The 14,490-nt window shown below is 38.3% G+C and overlaps 1 protein-coding gene across 1 annotated transcript in view; it reads left to right on the top strand.

The window, feature by feature from the left end:
- Positions 1-10,154: 10,154 nt before the first annotated feature.
- LOC108439978 (alpha-2-macroglobulin-like) overlaps positions 10,155-14,490 on the top strand; it is a 28,819-nt gene continuing 24,483 nt past the window's right edge. Inside the window, exon 1 of the mRNA XM_017718660.2 lies at positions 10,155-10,249. Within this exon, the coding sequence (XP_017574149.1) occupies positions 10,164-10,249 (86 nt within the window). The 5' untranslated portion in view covers positions 10,155-10,163. The remainder of the gene's footprint in view (positions 10,250-14,490) is intronic.

Genomic DNA, 14,490 nt, shown 5'->3' with positions numbered 1-14,490 from the left:
ACGAGTCCACATTTCAAACTGTTTTTGGAAATCATGGACGTCGTGTCAAAGAGGAAAAGGACTGTCCGGATTGTTTTCAGCGCAAAGTTAAAAAGCTAGCATCTCTGATGGTGTGGGGGTGTGTTAGTGCCCATGGCAGGGGTAACTTGCACATCTGTGAAGGTTCCATTAATGCTGAAAGGTACATACAGGTTTTGGAGCAACATATGCTGCCATCCAAGCAACGTCTTTTTCAGGGACGTCCTGCTTATTTCAGCAAGACAACGCCAAGCCACATTCTGCACATGTTACAACAGCGTGGCTTCATAGTAAAAGAGTACGGGTACTAGACTGGCCTACCTGCAGTCCAGACCTGTCTCCCACTGAAAATGTGTGGCGCATTATGAAGCACAAACTACGACAACGGAGACCCCGGACTGTTGAGTAACTGAAGTTATACATCAAGCAAGAATGGGAAAGAATTCCACCTACAAAGCTTCAACAATTAGTGTCCTCAGTTCCCAAACGCTTATTGAGTGTTGTTAAAAGGAAAGGTGATGTAACACAGTGGTAAACACGCCCCTGTCCCAACTTCTTTGGAACGTGTTGCAGGCATCAAATTCAAAAGGAGTGAATATTTGCAAAAAACAAAAGTTTATCCGTTTGAACATTAAATATCTTGTCTTTGTAGTGTCCTCAATTGAATATAGGTTGAAAAGGATTTGCAAATCATCGTATTCTGTTTTTATTTGTTTTACACAACGTCCCAACTTCATTGGAATTGGGGTTGTAGCTTCACTGATTGGACTGCAGATATAACCTCATAAAACAGACTTTTTCAAGAAGGAGCTTTCTTTATTTTTGAAAAAATACAGATTCTATCTGTGCATAATTCATTTTGACTAAAATTGTAGTGTTATATCTGGTTTTGTGTTCCTTGTTTAAGCCATGTGCTTTTTGTTTATGCTTTTCCATGTGCTTTTGCTATTACTGTGGTTTGGTCTCCTCCCTGGCCCTGCCCCGTAGTAAAAGTCCTTACCTGTCTGTAGCTCTGCCGTCTCGTTTTTCCCAGGTGTTGCTTGTCTTCCCTCTGTGTATTTTTCCCCTGTGTTTGGTTTAGTATTTTAGTTTTTGCATTTTCTCTGTTTTCTGGTTTCTCTGTCATCTTTCCTGGTTTCTGGCTTTGTAACTTTATGGATTTGTTTCTTTTGTTATTCTGTTTAATTGAACTTAAATTTTTATTTTGTAATAAAAGCAACTCACACATGCGTTCATCCTCTATGCCTCCAGTGTGGTGGGTAGATTTAACCTTCTAATGCTAAGATGGCTGTAATCGATAAATGATTTGGTGTTTTATAGGAAATATGCAGCTGGTCATAAACTCAATCCACAAGATCATGAGGAGAAATTAATATGCATTATTTAGTAGCCATTTGACTGAAACCTTGTCATATGATCTGAAACATTAATGCTGCAGACCTACAATATATCAGGCAGTTCATCACTGCCCATTCAAAGTGCAGAGATGTTTCTCTGAAGTTTGTACAGATGAAACAGGTCAGTGACTGCACTTTAAGTAAACAGTAAAGGAGGGAGATTTCCCGTAACGAGTGAGAGGTAAAGGTCAAATTTGACAAAATGTAATTGATCATAAGTGATCTGCATTCATTTTAGCCCACAGAGAGAGCATTTTTCAAACAGCATCTACTTAAAGATTGTATATTTAAACAGATGTTTATATAATCATATGTTAGTTCTGCAAGACTGTACAGGTGGAGATTTTCTTATTAATTAAATACAAGTGTGTGTGTGTGTGTGTGTGTATACAAACCCAAGTAGGTAAAATGTAAATGAACAAAAAATGGTAATTTGTCATCTTCTTTGAGCTGTATTTGACCAACAGTATAAAAACAAGATATTCAATATTTGATCTTCATTGTTTTTGTAAATAATCAGTCAGCCTGAAATTGATGTCTGCAACATGCTCTGAAAAAAATTAGAGGTGCATTTTAAGACTAGAAATATTGTACAATGTTCAAAAAACCTCTTAAATAGGATATATAGCACTGTGCAAAAGTTTTAGGCATCTAAGCAAATTTTAAACAGTTTACCTCAGCAGTGAGTTTATTACAATATACATTAGAATAAAGTCATATTCATAATTCAAATAAACATAAAAACAATAAAAAAATAACAAGAAATTCTTGGGTCCATATTTTTCCTTGATACCTTCACAGCCACCATAGAGACTTAATTTTTTTTTAAATTGCACCATCACCCCCCCCCCCCCCCTCTTCGGAGGACTAATTTTTCTTTATTACTGGTATAGCAAATTTCTTTTAGTACATGCTGCCACCGTGTAGAGGGAGGACAGCAAATTGCAAACATACAAGCAAACAAAAATTACAAGGGGGAATAAAGGAGGGAAAACGTAGTAGAAATTGGGAGAATAAAAAAAAAACTACAAAACAAAAATAATAATAAGTAATAAAAGAACATACAAAACATGTAAAACAACAACAAAAATTAGAATAAAAGGAAAAGAGAAAAAAAATATTTGTACTGAGCTTTTTTTGTATTGAGCTGTAGCTATTTACAATACTTACCATATATATTTAGTTGTGTGTGTGTGTTTGTGTGTGTGTGTGTGTGTGTGTGTGTGTGAGACCTCGAACATTCGGGTAGGAGCAACATAGGTAGGTCTAAAAGCCATTGGAAGTTAAGGTGTTAAAGTGTTGACCATGTTTTTTCGTATTCGTGAGATTTGTTTCGGAGAGACGCTGAGATTTTTTCTATCGCTATGTGTTCTATCAGAAAGTTTTTCCATTGATTGATGATCTTTTTTCTTGTTTTCCAGTTTGTCAAGATAGTCTTTTTAGCGATCGTTAGCGCCACCAAAAGTGTTCTGTTTTCTTCCTTGTTTAGATGCACTGATGATGTGTCACCTACCAGACAGAGTGATGGGGAGATGGGCTGTTTTGACAATAGAGTTAGATGATTTATAACAAGTTGCCAGAAGTTATTGACTGACAGTGGTTGGTTAGTGTAGTGGTTAACACCTCTGCCTTCTATGCTGTAGACTATGGTTCAATCCCCCACCTGGGTAAGCACCCTACACTATACCAATAAGAGTCCTTGGGTAAGACTCCTAACACCACCTTGGCCTACCTGTGTAAAATGATCAAATTGTAAGTCGCTCTGGATAAGAGCATCAGCCAAATGCCGTAAATGTAAATGACTGGTGTGCAATACCACAAAGCATGTATGTAACTGGAGTGTTTAGTGAACAGTGTCTACAGATTTCAGAGTCTATTATTCCCATATTATAGAGCCTTTGCCCAGTGTAGTGTACTCTGTGAATGACTTTATATTGTATGAGGTGGAGGTTAGTATTGTTAGTCATGTGTTTGTCATGTAAATGTGTTTTCCAGAATGTTTGTCCAGAGGTTGGTAGAGGGAGTTAGCAAGAGATCTTCTTCCCACTTTTACTTTGGTACATAAATTGTTTGGTCTAACTCAGATAGGAATTTATAAATTTTAGATATTTTTTTGAGGAGGAGATATTTAGGAATTCTGAGATTAGTGGATTAAGTTCTATCATATCTTTTTTGTTTTTTAATGTGAGTTTAATATGGATCTAAGCTGATGATATTCCAGAAACTGGTTACTCTCTGGTTACCTGGGTTAGATGTGAAATGGTCACAAAGCTTTTATTCTGTAGAATGTGATGTAAGTGTATAATACCTTTTGACCTTTGGTGGCAGGAAAGTCAGGGTTCTACCATATGGGTGAGTGTTTGGAGGGTGAAATTATAGTGTCAGTGATCTTGTGCAGTTTCCACCAAGCCGTCACTGTTAAGGCTATCATTGGATTTTTGAAACAGGAGTGGCGTTTGACTTTGTACTGATGAATGGTAAGTCTGAGAGTTATATTTCATTACTTGAAGCTTGTTCTGCTTCTCTCCATAATTCATCTGTTTGATTAGGTTTTATCCATTTTATTATGTGTTGTTTATTATGTCTTATTTTGCTAGGAAATATTGTTGGAAATTGGGGGCTTTGAGGCCTCCCTGGGTTCTGTGCTTCTCTAATGTATCTAATTGGTCCTAGGTGGTTTATTTTTCCAGTAAAATTTGGAGATAATGGAGTCGAAGGTATTGAACCAGGTAGAGTGAGGCTGAATTGGAATCATTGAGAAAACATAGTTTACTTTGGGTAATACGATCATTTTGATTGTAGATATTCTGCCAATAAGGGATAGTGGAAAGTTCATCCAGCATTTGAGGTCATTGTTTATAGTTGAGAGTAATGGGTTAAAATGAGTTTAGGCAACTCTGGCAGCTGGGAGGAAATTTTGATGCCCAGATATGTGACGTATTGGGTGCTCAAGGGGATAGGAAGAGACTGTGCTGCTGTATCTGATAAGTTCATATTGATGATTGTAGTATGCTACATGTAGTCCAGTTAATAGAGTAATTGGAGATTTTGGAGTATTTTTCAATAATTTGTATGGTTTGAGGAATTGATGTGTAGGGAATCTGCAAAAACAGTAGTATGTCACCTGCATGTAAACTGATTTTGTGTTCTGCCGTTTGTGCTTGGATACCTTTTATGTTTGTGCTTTGTCGTATAGCTGCTGCCAACAGTTCTATAAAAATTGAGAATAGGAGGGGTGAGAGAGGGCATCCTTGCCTAGTACCTCTGTGCAGTGTGAAATTTGCTGATATTAGTCCATCAGTATTAACTGTGGCCTTGGGTGCAGTGTAAAGAATTTTTATCCAGTTAATAAATAATTCTCTGAACCCTATTTTGTGCAAAGTTGTGTACAAGAATTTCCAATTGACGTTATCAAAAGCTTTCTCTGCATCTAATGTGACTATTGCGGTTTCTGATTTGTGAATTGATGTGTGATGTATCAGGTTAAGGAGTCTGTGCATGTTTGTGGTTGAATGTCTTCCTTTGATGAAGCCGTTCTGATCAGGATGTATAAGTGATGGGATAACTGTTTCTAATTTAGTCGCCAAGATCTTGCTTATCATTTTTATGTCAGTGTTAATGAGTAATAGTGGATGGTAGCTGGAGGGTAGGGTGGGGTCTTTGTTAGGTTTGAGATGAAGTGAAATTATAGTGGTGTTCATTTCAGATGGTAAAATATTGTTAGGTTTCATTTCAGCAGTCATTCTATTGAATAGTCAGGCGAGTATTGTCCAGAAGTGTTCAGCGTGAAAGCCGTCAGGACCAGGTGCTTTATTATTAGACATGTGGTGAAGGACATTATAAAAGTTCTTCTGACGTTATTGGATTTTCCAGCATTTGTGTTTGTTCTTTGGTCAGTCTTGGGAGGTTTATGTTATCAAGAAAAGTGTAAATGTCTTCTGTTTCTGGATCGTGTTCCAGTGAGTATAGATTTTGATAAAATGTTCTGAATACTTGATTAATTTCTTCTGGTGTTTGTATAGTATTTCCTATCTCATCCTGGATTACTGGTATTGTTGTTTTTTCTTTGTTTTACTAGATTAGCCAGGAGTTTTCCAGATTTGTTGCTGTGTTCAAAATCTTTGTATCTTAATTGTTGTATTAGGAATTGTGTCGTCTTATTTATGAGTTCGTTGTATTGTGTTACATTTTCTTAGCTCATTTTCAGTTTTATCTGTGGGGTTGTTTAACATCTTATTTGATACTTCCTTAATTTTTTGTTGCAGATTCGTTTCGTTTTCTGTATCTTTCTTTTTCTTATAGGAGGAGTAGGATGTTATGTTGCCTCTTATTACGGCTTTCCCAGTTTCACAAAAAAGTTGGTGAAGTTTCTGGAGAATCATTTATTTCTATCAAATTCTAAATCTTTTAGGAGAGAAGTATTAAGGCGCCATCTTAAAGATTTATGTACGTAATTTATATTCCACTTGAGTGAAACAGGGGTATGGTCACTAATAGGGTGGTATAATATGTCTGAGATGTTAGATGTGATAGAGTTACTGGTTAGAAAGAAATCAATGCGAGAACAAGAGCCGTGAACTGGTAAATAGAAAGAGAATTCTTTGGTCATTGGATGTTTGAGGCGCCGACCATTGCTGAGCCCCAAATCGGTCATAAAGTATTTAATGGTATCTGTTGATTGGCTACGGGTGGAGTGTGCACTGGTTTTTCTGTCTATATATGGGTCCATGATGGTATTGAAGTCACCTCCAATTCTAATTGCGGAATCTGAGATGAAATAAAGATGAGTGAAAACTCCTGAAAAAGTGTGGGTCATCAGTAATTGGGCCATATATATTTGTGGTAGTTAAGGAGATATTGGAGATGCTAATGCTGATTATGATATACCTTCCCTCTGGGTCAGATGTAGTGTTCTGTTTGAAAGCGATCTTTTGATTTATTAGGATGGAAACACCTCTTTGTTTGGAGTTGTAGTAAGCTGAGAATGTGTGACTGAACTGTGCGGACTTCAATTTGTGATGATTTGTTTCTGATAGATGTGTTTCTTGTAATAAACATATATGTGCCTTTAAAGAAGATAGAAGGTGTAGTACTTTGGTCTGTTTAGCCTGTGTGCCAATACCACGAATGTTCCAGGTAACAAACTGAAGTGACGACATGTCTGGTGAAGAATTCGATTGTGTGTATTAAAGCTGTTAAATGAGTGTAAGGATGTTTGTGCTTGTCTTCTGGTGTGTGTGGTGTAAAGTGTTGTGTATGTAGACAGAGATACATGCTTGATATCTGTAGTATATGGCAGTAATAAGAGAGGTTTTGTTTAGTTTTAGTTTTTTCAGAAAAAGAGAGAATATGGGAAGAGAGAAAAAAAAGGAAAAATTACAATGGAGAGCAAATAGAGACTTTACTGAAGCACTGATTGGTCAAACAAAATTTTTTTTGTTTATTCAAATATTAACACTTTTCTCAGCAAATAAACACATACTACATAAATAAATAGATTTATTTATCACAGTACCACAGTACTGGGTATGAAAGTATATATTCGTTAAATATGAAAGGGGCATCCAGGAAAGGCTTTATGGGCAAGGGGTGAGGCTCATTGGAAAATAATGTTCCTTAATGAGTGGATGTAATGACTTTGGGTATTTCACCCTCTACAATGCATACTATCAAAAGATTCAGAGAGTCTGGAGAAATCTGTGTGAAGGACAAGAAGGACAATGAATGTGACCTATACCTCAGATGGTACTGCATTAAAAACCAGCATGCATCTGTGGTGGATATCACTGCATGGAGTCTGGAAAATTTTGACAAACTGTTGTCAGTATACATTGTGTGTACTGTGGTATGATGAGTTAACCTTTCAGACTATTTACAGAAATAGTGGACATCGTGTTTTGTGTGCTAGACTAGCCTTTCTGCAGTCCAGAAATGTCTCCCTTCGGAAAAACATGAGTTTTCCACCACATCTTACACTTCTTATTCTCTGACTCCTGATTATGGAGGGTGGTGGCATCACTGTCATTCGTACTCAAGACCTGCTGATCAGCTAGTTAGACACCCACTATGTGGGACTCCCCCAATCACATGATACCATCAGCTCTAGGAGGGCATTAGCTAGCACATTCTTTCTCTGAGACCTGTGAAGCACCACTGCATCTGTTTGAACTGTCATTGGACGGTTGAATGCGCTCTGATGAACCGACAGCTGTAGCATCACCAGGGATTGTGATCTCCTGAGGATGGGGTCAAGGCTTAGATGGCTGCAGCACTCATGAGCCCCAAGTCTTTATACTGTATGTTAAGAACTGAATTCTGTTGTGTTTAAACATTTAATTCAGCCATAGTTTAACATTCTGTTCATGCTTAACTCACTATGAATAGTATTGAATGTTTACACTTCTTTGATTGTCACTAACATTAATCAACTTATGTATTATTAAAAGGAAGAAAAGATGATATCAGTAACATTATAAAGGAGGTCACTGGTTGAAAAATTGAATATGAAAGCCCACAACATTCAACATGGGGTCTGTTTATGGGGATAGCATTGACCTTCAATAAAAAGAGCTAGTCTGCTTGATGATTAAGCTACAAGTGCAAAAAGCTCTGTCCTTGTGGACGTATGTGCATTTGTAGTGGTTTTTGTGTGTTATTTGAGCCAAATTTGGCAAATTTCACCAGCGATTTAAAATGTTTTTAAAACATTAATGTGGCATTTAGCTTTGGGTTTATAGGTCTCTCCCCATTAAAAGTGATATGAGCCTGATTTGCCTGCCCATTGAGTGGAGTGATCTTCCTATAAAGAGTTTGAGTACACTTTGTTTTCACTCTGAAAGCTCACTTTGTATAACAGGGATAAACAGTACCTGAACAAAATAGAACTTTTGAACCAGTGACAGAGCTATGATTGTACACGAGGCAGGGAAAGAGAATAACAACAATGATATTTAAGTAATTGTTTGTAATAAAATCATACAATCATTTCTAGCCTATAGTTTGACAAATTAGGAATGCAGACAGTGGTCTACCTGGATAATAGATAGGTGGAGGACCACATTGGTCGCAGCACAGGGTGCATAAAACCACAAGCTGTTGTTCGCAAAAACTTAAACAAAACACTGGAAACAAATTTAACTGAAGATATAATTTGTGAATTTTCAGCTCTCTCATTATTTCCTCCCATCCTGTTCAGCCGTTCAGTCACAAACAGTGGTGGACAGTAACTAAGTAAATGTAATTCGTTACTGTACTTAAGTAGTCTAATATCTGACTTTTTACTCAATGTCAAACATGTCAAAACAAAAGAAGCACAAAGCAAGAGGACCAATCAGGGCACAGTGGTAACTTGTGGTCATACCAACCCAGGGCAAGCACACAGTTCAATGTGCAGCAGCATAAAAATACATAAATCTACCTACATGATGAACTAACCTAACTTTGTGTAAATAGAGCACAATATAGAAATATGTACACATAAGCAGTCGTGACTGACACGTTTCTTTTTTTCTGAATTCATACAAACACTTTCATTTTATAGTAAATTAGTTTGGGCTGGTTTATGTTTATGAACAGAGGCCTACAGATCAACATAGTAAAGGAAACTCATTTGTGATCCTGAGTTTAAAGCCAGTTTTTATTCAACTTGGAACTAATTTACAAAGTAATCTTAAACTGAAACTTTGCTTGTGTGTAAAAAGTGATTTCAGAGCCACTCGGTTCTCCCTGATGGAAACTGTTTACCTCCAGTGTTTTGTGCTTATGATCATTTTAATAGATGTCAGCGTCACTAATTAATTAATTAATTAAATATTTAAAATATACTAATACATAAATATACTAATTAAATATTTTCACCTGAAATGAGTTCATGAAGCCAGTCTTGTTATAAAAATGATAACAGGACATCAGAGCCAGAATTACTCTTTTAGTACTTTTACTTTATACTTAAATACATTTGAAGGCAAATACTTTTATACTTTTACTCAAGTTGAGGTCTAGAGTAAGGACTTCTACTTTTACTGAAGTAGTATTTTGCCTTGGGTATCTCTACTTTAATTCCACCTCTGGTCACAAATACAGTAACTTGATGGTCAGTTTTGTTGGTCGGAAGAGTTTGAAGCTGAAGATAAAAATGAGTGAATCAAAGATAAAAGATGCCTCCTGGACGCCTCCCTTGGGAGGTGTCACAGGCAAGTCCACCGGGGAGGAGACCCCGGGGAAGACCCAGGACACGCTGGCATGACTATATCGCGCAGCTGGCCTGGGAGTGCCTCGGAATCCCTCCCAGGGAGCTAGTGGAAGTGGCTGGGGAAAGGGAGGTCTGGGCCTCATTGCTCAGGATGCTGCCCCCGCGACCCGAACCCCGGAGAAGCGGAAGATGATGGATGGATGGATGGATGGATGGATCAAAGATAAAAATGACGGAATAAAAAGAATGATGAGCTAAAGTGAGCACTTTCTTTTGTTTTTCCTCTTCAGTGCTATGCTTGACCATTTCTTTCTGGTCTGTGTGTGCCGTAGCACGACAGTCTGGTGTCCTCTTTACCCAGTTTTTTGTTATCACACTCTCCACCCTGTCACTATGCTGGCTCAGTATTTGATTACACCAATGTTCAGTGTAGCCAAAAAATGTTAATCATTTATGAGATGAGGGATCTAAATATTTACAGAGAACCTTCTGTGGGTTGATTGACCTTTTTAAAAAGGCAGTCAAGCTCCTTACTCTAGTGTTGGTGATCAGACATCATGGCTGCAAGTGACTTTCTCAGACAGGAGGGGCTACTGTTAGCCTGCTTCCTCTTTCTCTCTGTGTATGGACGAGCTTCAGAACCGTGAGTAATCCAAAAAGAGCACCCTATTCTGTGACGTACTGTAACATTTGTTGTGATTACGTAGTTATGATTTATGTGGTAGAGATGATCATAAATTTGACTTGATTTTAGCGTTGAATTAGACATTTGATTCAGAAAAATTGACAGCAAAAAACTGCCCCTCCTCAAGTGTAACAGCTTAATGTCATTGGGTCACCATGCCAATTATATTCTTGTTATCTAAAGTTTAGTCATTAAAGTCAGTTTGAGAAATGTTCTCTGGTGGTTGGTATAGTGTAATTGGTACACTTCTGTCATCCATACTGCAGATTGGAGCTCTATTCTCTGCCTGAACTAACAACCTCTCTTATATAGGAGTCAATATAGGAGTCCTTGGGCAAGATTCCTAAACACTACTATCCTTGCTTACCTCTGTTTAAAAATAAAAAAAGTCATTGACTCTCTGCCTCAGCTTTGCCGCAACCAGTTTTACGTGTCCCATCTCCAATCTCCAGCTTTTCCTTAAAAATTGAGAATGCAGGCTTCCTGTGTTGGAGCAAGAACTCGTGCCCTTGGCTTTCACGTTGACTCAGCCATTGATGATGGACAATCATTGCTGCACAATTGGCAGCTGTGGGGCGAGATGGTGCCTCTTCCTGCAGGTCTGCACACCAGTTCTTCCACTGCCTCTCATTCATTGTTTTGGCAGAAGATCCATGAGTACATGTAGTGCTTTCCTCTCCAGTGACAGACACTGGTGCATGTTGCTATTCAGCCATGATGCCAGGTGACCACTTGCAGCTGCGCAAAGTACAGCACCCAGGTACCTTCACTGTTAAAGGTGGTAAGCAGATGAGTGGCATCTCCTTCTTATGGAGCCCCGGAGGGGATGGAGGTAAAAAAAATAATTCAAGCAAACGTTTGGCAGTTCATACGCTTGTTTTCTTTTATTCATGGTCACGATTTCTTAAATTGTTCCCTTTTCTTTGTGGGTAAGTTTTTGCTTATTCGTGATCATGATTTTCTAATTCGTTCTCTTGTTTTCTTTTAATCGTTGTCATGTTATTTTTAACTGAACGCACATTGTTTGTATTTGGTAATAGCTCCTAAGACTATCTGACGGGTTTTGATGTGTTACATTGATCACCATGAACAGAGATGCTCATCAGGTCTGAGTTTGATTTGGGGGGTTATGAGGAAACTGCAGCTCGGCCCAGTGCTTCTGCTCCCCATCAAATGATGGTGTTGGAGACCATCACACAATTACAAGAAGAAATGATCAGCGTTTCAACTTCCTCATATGAATATATCTACATCTAATAGATCTATTATGTTCTCTTGCCATTTTGCCTCATCCCACACAAATGTGTCTGTGTGTGTTTAATTTGAGGTTGTTGAAACATTGACACTGATCATTTCTTCTTGTAATTGTGTGATGATCTCTAACACCGCAGCTTGTCACGGGAGCAGAAAGCGGCCAGGCCACGTCTGTATCTCTTAAATATGATCAATAGATCATCACAGTAGGCACCTGATAAAGGCAGATGAAACACCAGTGTCAGACTGCACAGGATGGGCAGGTGTTCAGCTCAGAAACACACACAGTTCCGTTAGGAGTGAAGGATTACAGTATACAGTGTAAGAGTGCAGCAGAGACTCTGGCCGGTGTAGTTATTACAGCCTAACTAAAAGAGAGCTAGAAGGTAATAGATATTAGGACTTCCTGAGATGACTCTGTCCCTCCACTCCACAGTCAATAAACTTGAGTGAGCGCGTGAGAGCAGTGGGATGACAGCACCAACACTCCCAGTTTACCATAATAATCTGTCCATGAACCCCCAGATCTGCACATTATATCCAGTAACTAAAAACTAATAACCAAAGGCTTGACTAAGTAGGTTTTTAGCCTAGACTGAGGCTGTGTCTGAGTACCGAACACTGACTTGAGGATTATTCCAAAGCTGGGGGGCTTGGCTCTACCCCGAGGTAACTCTTAATATTACCATTAATAAGCCACCTTGTAGTCTAAGTAGATGTGATGGTTCATAATAAGAGATACAAAGAACAACCTAAGTTTTGAGCTGAGTAGGAGGAAGTCACTCAACACTAAGTCCAGAAAGATACATTTCCTTGGTCAGAGAATAAATGTTTACAACTGTCACTAGTGCTGTCCCTGTACTATAATGAGGCCTAAATCCAGAGAGAACTTTTTCATGCATGTAATTCCTATGCAAATAGGACCTTGGTTGTTGTGCCACTGATTTTTCCAAAATCTTTGATTATGATGGGAAGATTTGGGGAGATTTGAGCTCTATAATTTGGGGGCTGACAAGGATCAAGATTAGGATTCTTAATCAGAGGTCTGGTTACTGCAAGCAAGATTTATTAAGGGCAAATTCAGGGTCATAGTCGTAACGGTCCAGGTTCAAGTAGCCAATACGTAGAGATCGGGGGCAGACATGACAGACACCAGAATCCAACAGAACAAACAACAGTACAAAGACTAATACAAACACCACAGCAGAAAACAACCAACCAACACAGAAGATAACAACTACAAAGCTCAGTTTGTTGAAGTAAGGTAAACAATTCCACCTTCTCTGCACTTACAACATACACCAGATCTGGATTAGCTTTGAAGGGCAACACATTTGTTTCATTTCATTGTTTTTGCCTGTTAGTTATTGAATTATTTTATGAATATTTTATTGTACTGTAGGCTGATGGCATCTGGGCTTCAGTAGCTGTTTAGTTCTTAGTCAATTTAGAAACTGTGCTAAATAATAATCTAGGATTATTCTTATTTTCAATCAGAAAAGAGAGATTGAGCGTGCTGCAGTAAGGACCCTCTATAGTCTAAAGGCCATCCTTCCAGGCAGACTGGAATACTTCTACTTTAGTTAGATACTATTTTTGCTTGAATTGTCTGTTTTAAAGCTCCAGCATGATCATTGTACCATGTGGCAAGTTTTTTTGCTTTATTCTTTTACTTCTTAATGGAGCCACATTATCTAGAGCAGATTGAAAAGTATTCTCCAAGCGCTCAGTCATAATATTTAATTCAGGAGGTTCAGACCCACAGCAGATAGATCTGGCAGGTTTCTGATGGTCTGCTTAACATAGTGTTGTGATGAACATATGTTATGACTAAAGTGAATTTCATATGAGATTAGGTAATGAGCTGGGACTGCCGTGCTTTGGGGGAGCATTGGGAATTGATCTATTTGTACAAAAAAGGTCAAAATTAAGTCGAGTGTGGTTACAATAATCAGTAGGCATCTTCACATATTGAGGGAAATCAAGAAAGCATTAGTGTATTCGGTGGTTTGTCAAAGTGGATATTAAAATCTCTGAGAATTATTACTTTATTTGAGTGTTGCTGAACTTGATAGAAAGTCAGCAAATTCCTGCTATGTACATCATTGTAGCCTGTGGGGGTGGCTTCATTTGCAACACGTATTTCAAAGTATTCAAAGTATTCATCAGGTCTAATCCACATTTCTTTGAGGTACAGAGCAATAAATTCTTTGTGAGTAAAAATTTTATTTACATCAAACTGGGCTGGGGCCAGAGCATATGGTCTTTAGATAGTTCTGAATGCCACAGATGAACAGCATTAGTACCTATGTGAATGACTATCCTCAAATACCTATGGCCTGCTCGCAGCTTCAGGTTTCCTTTCATGTCCGGCACCCTGGCTCACCAGAGCTTTCAGAAGGTGTCTCACTGAGTAGGGCAAAACTGTTGGACATGTTAATGGGAGAGGAGTGGAATGCTTTAGCATTAGCTTAAGCTTTGCGACTATGCTGCCGAGACATCCATTCACCCTGCTGTAAGGACAGTGATCAAGTGCTGCTGGAGTCAAGTGCTAACTGTCACTGAGGCACCCTGAGCTTCTAATATTGAGTCTTAACCCTGAAAATCAGCCCTGCTCTTTTCTAATTTCCTGATGCACATGTCTTACTATATAATTCTCTCTCTCAAGCAAGAAACTAACTTAAAGCTCTCTCAAATCAAGCTGGTGTCACTGTTGATGGAGAAAGAGGCATAGTTAAACATGCTGCACTTAGAGCAAAGGAACAGTTTGTGATCTGCCGTCCTGATACTTATGCATACTTTCTTAAATGAGTCCTTGAGTGACCTCTAAAAGTCAGTGGTTGTAATTTATTGCGAGTCATGTTTTTATTTGTTTACTGATTTAGCATGTGTATTAACATACCGCATATTTATTTACAGAATGACAGCTTTGTACCATTGTATCA

The sequence above is a fragment of the Pygocentrus nattereri genome, chromosome 17, assembly GCF_015220715.1.
Source record: "Pygocentrus nattereri isolate fPygNat1 chromosome 17, fPygNat1.pri, whole genome shotgun sequence".
Taxonomy (NCBI): domain Eukaryota; kingdom Metazoa; phylum Chordata; class Actinopteri; order Characiformes; family Serrasalmidae; genus Pygocentrus; species Pygocentrus nattereri.
The sequence above is the reverse complement of the archived record's forward strand: the minus strand, read 5'-3'. Positions and strand labels throughout refer to the sequence as shown.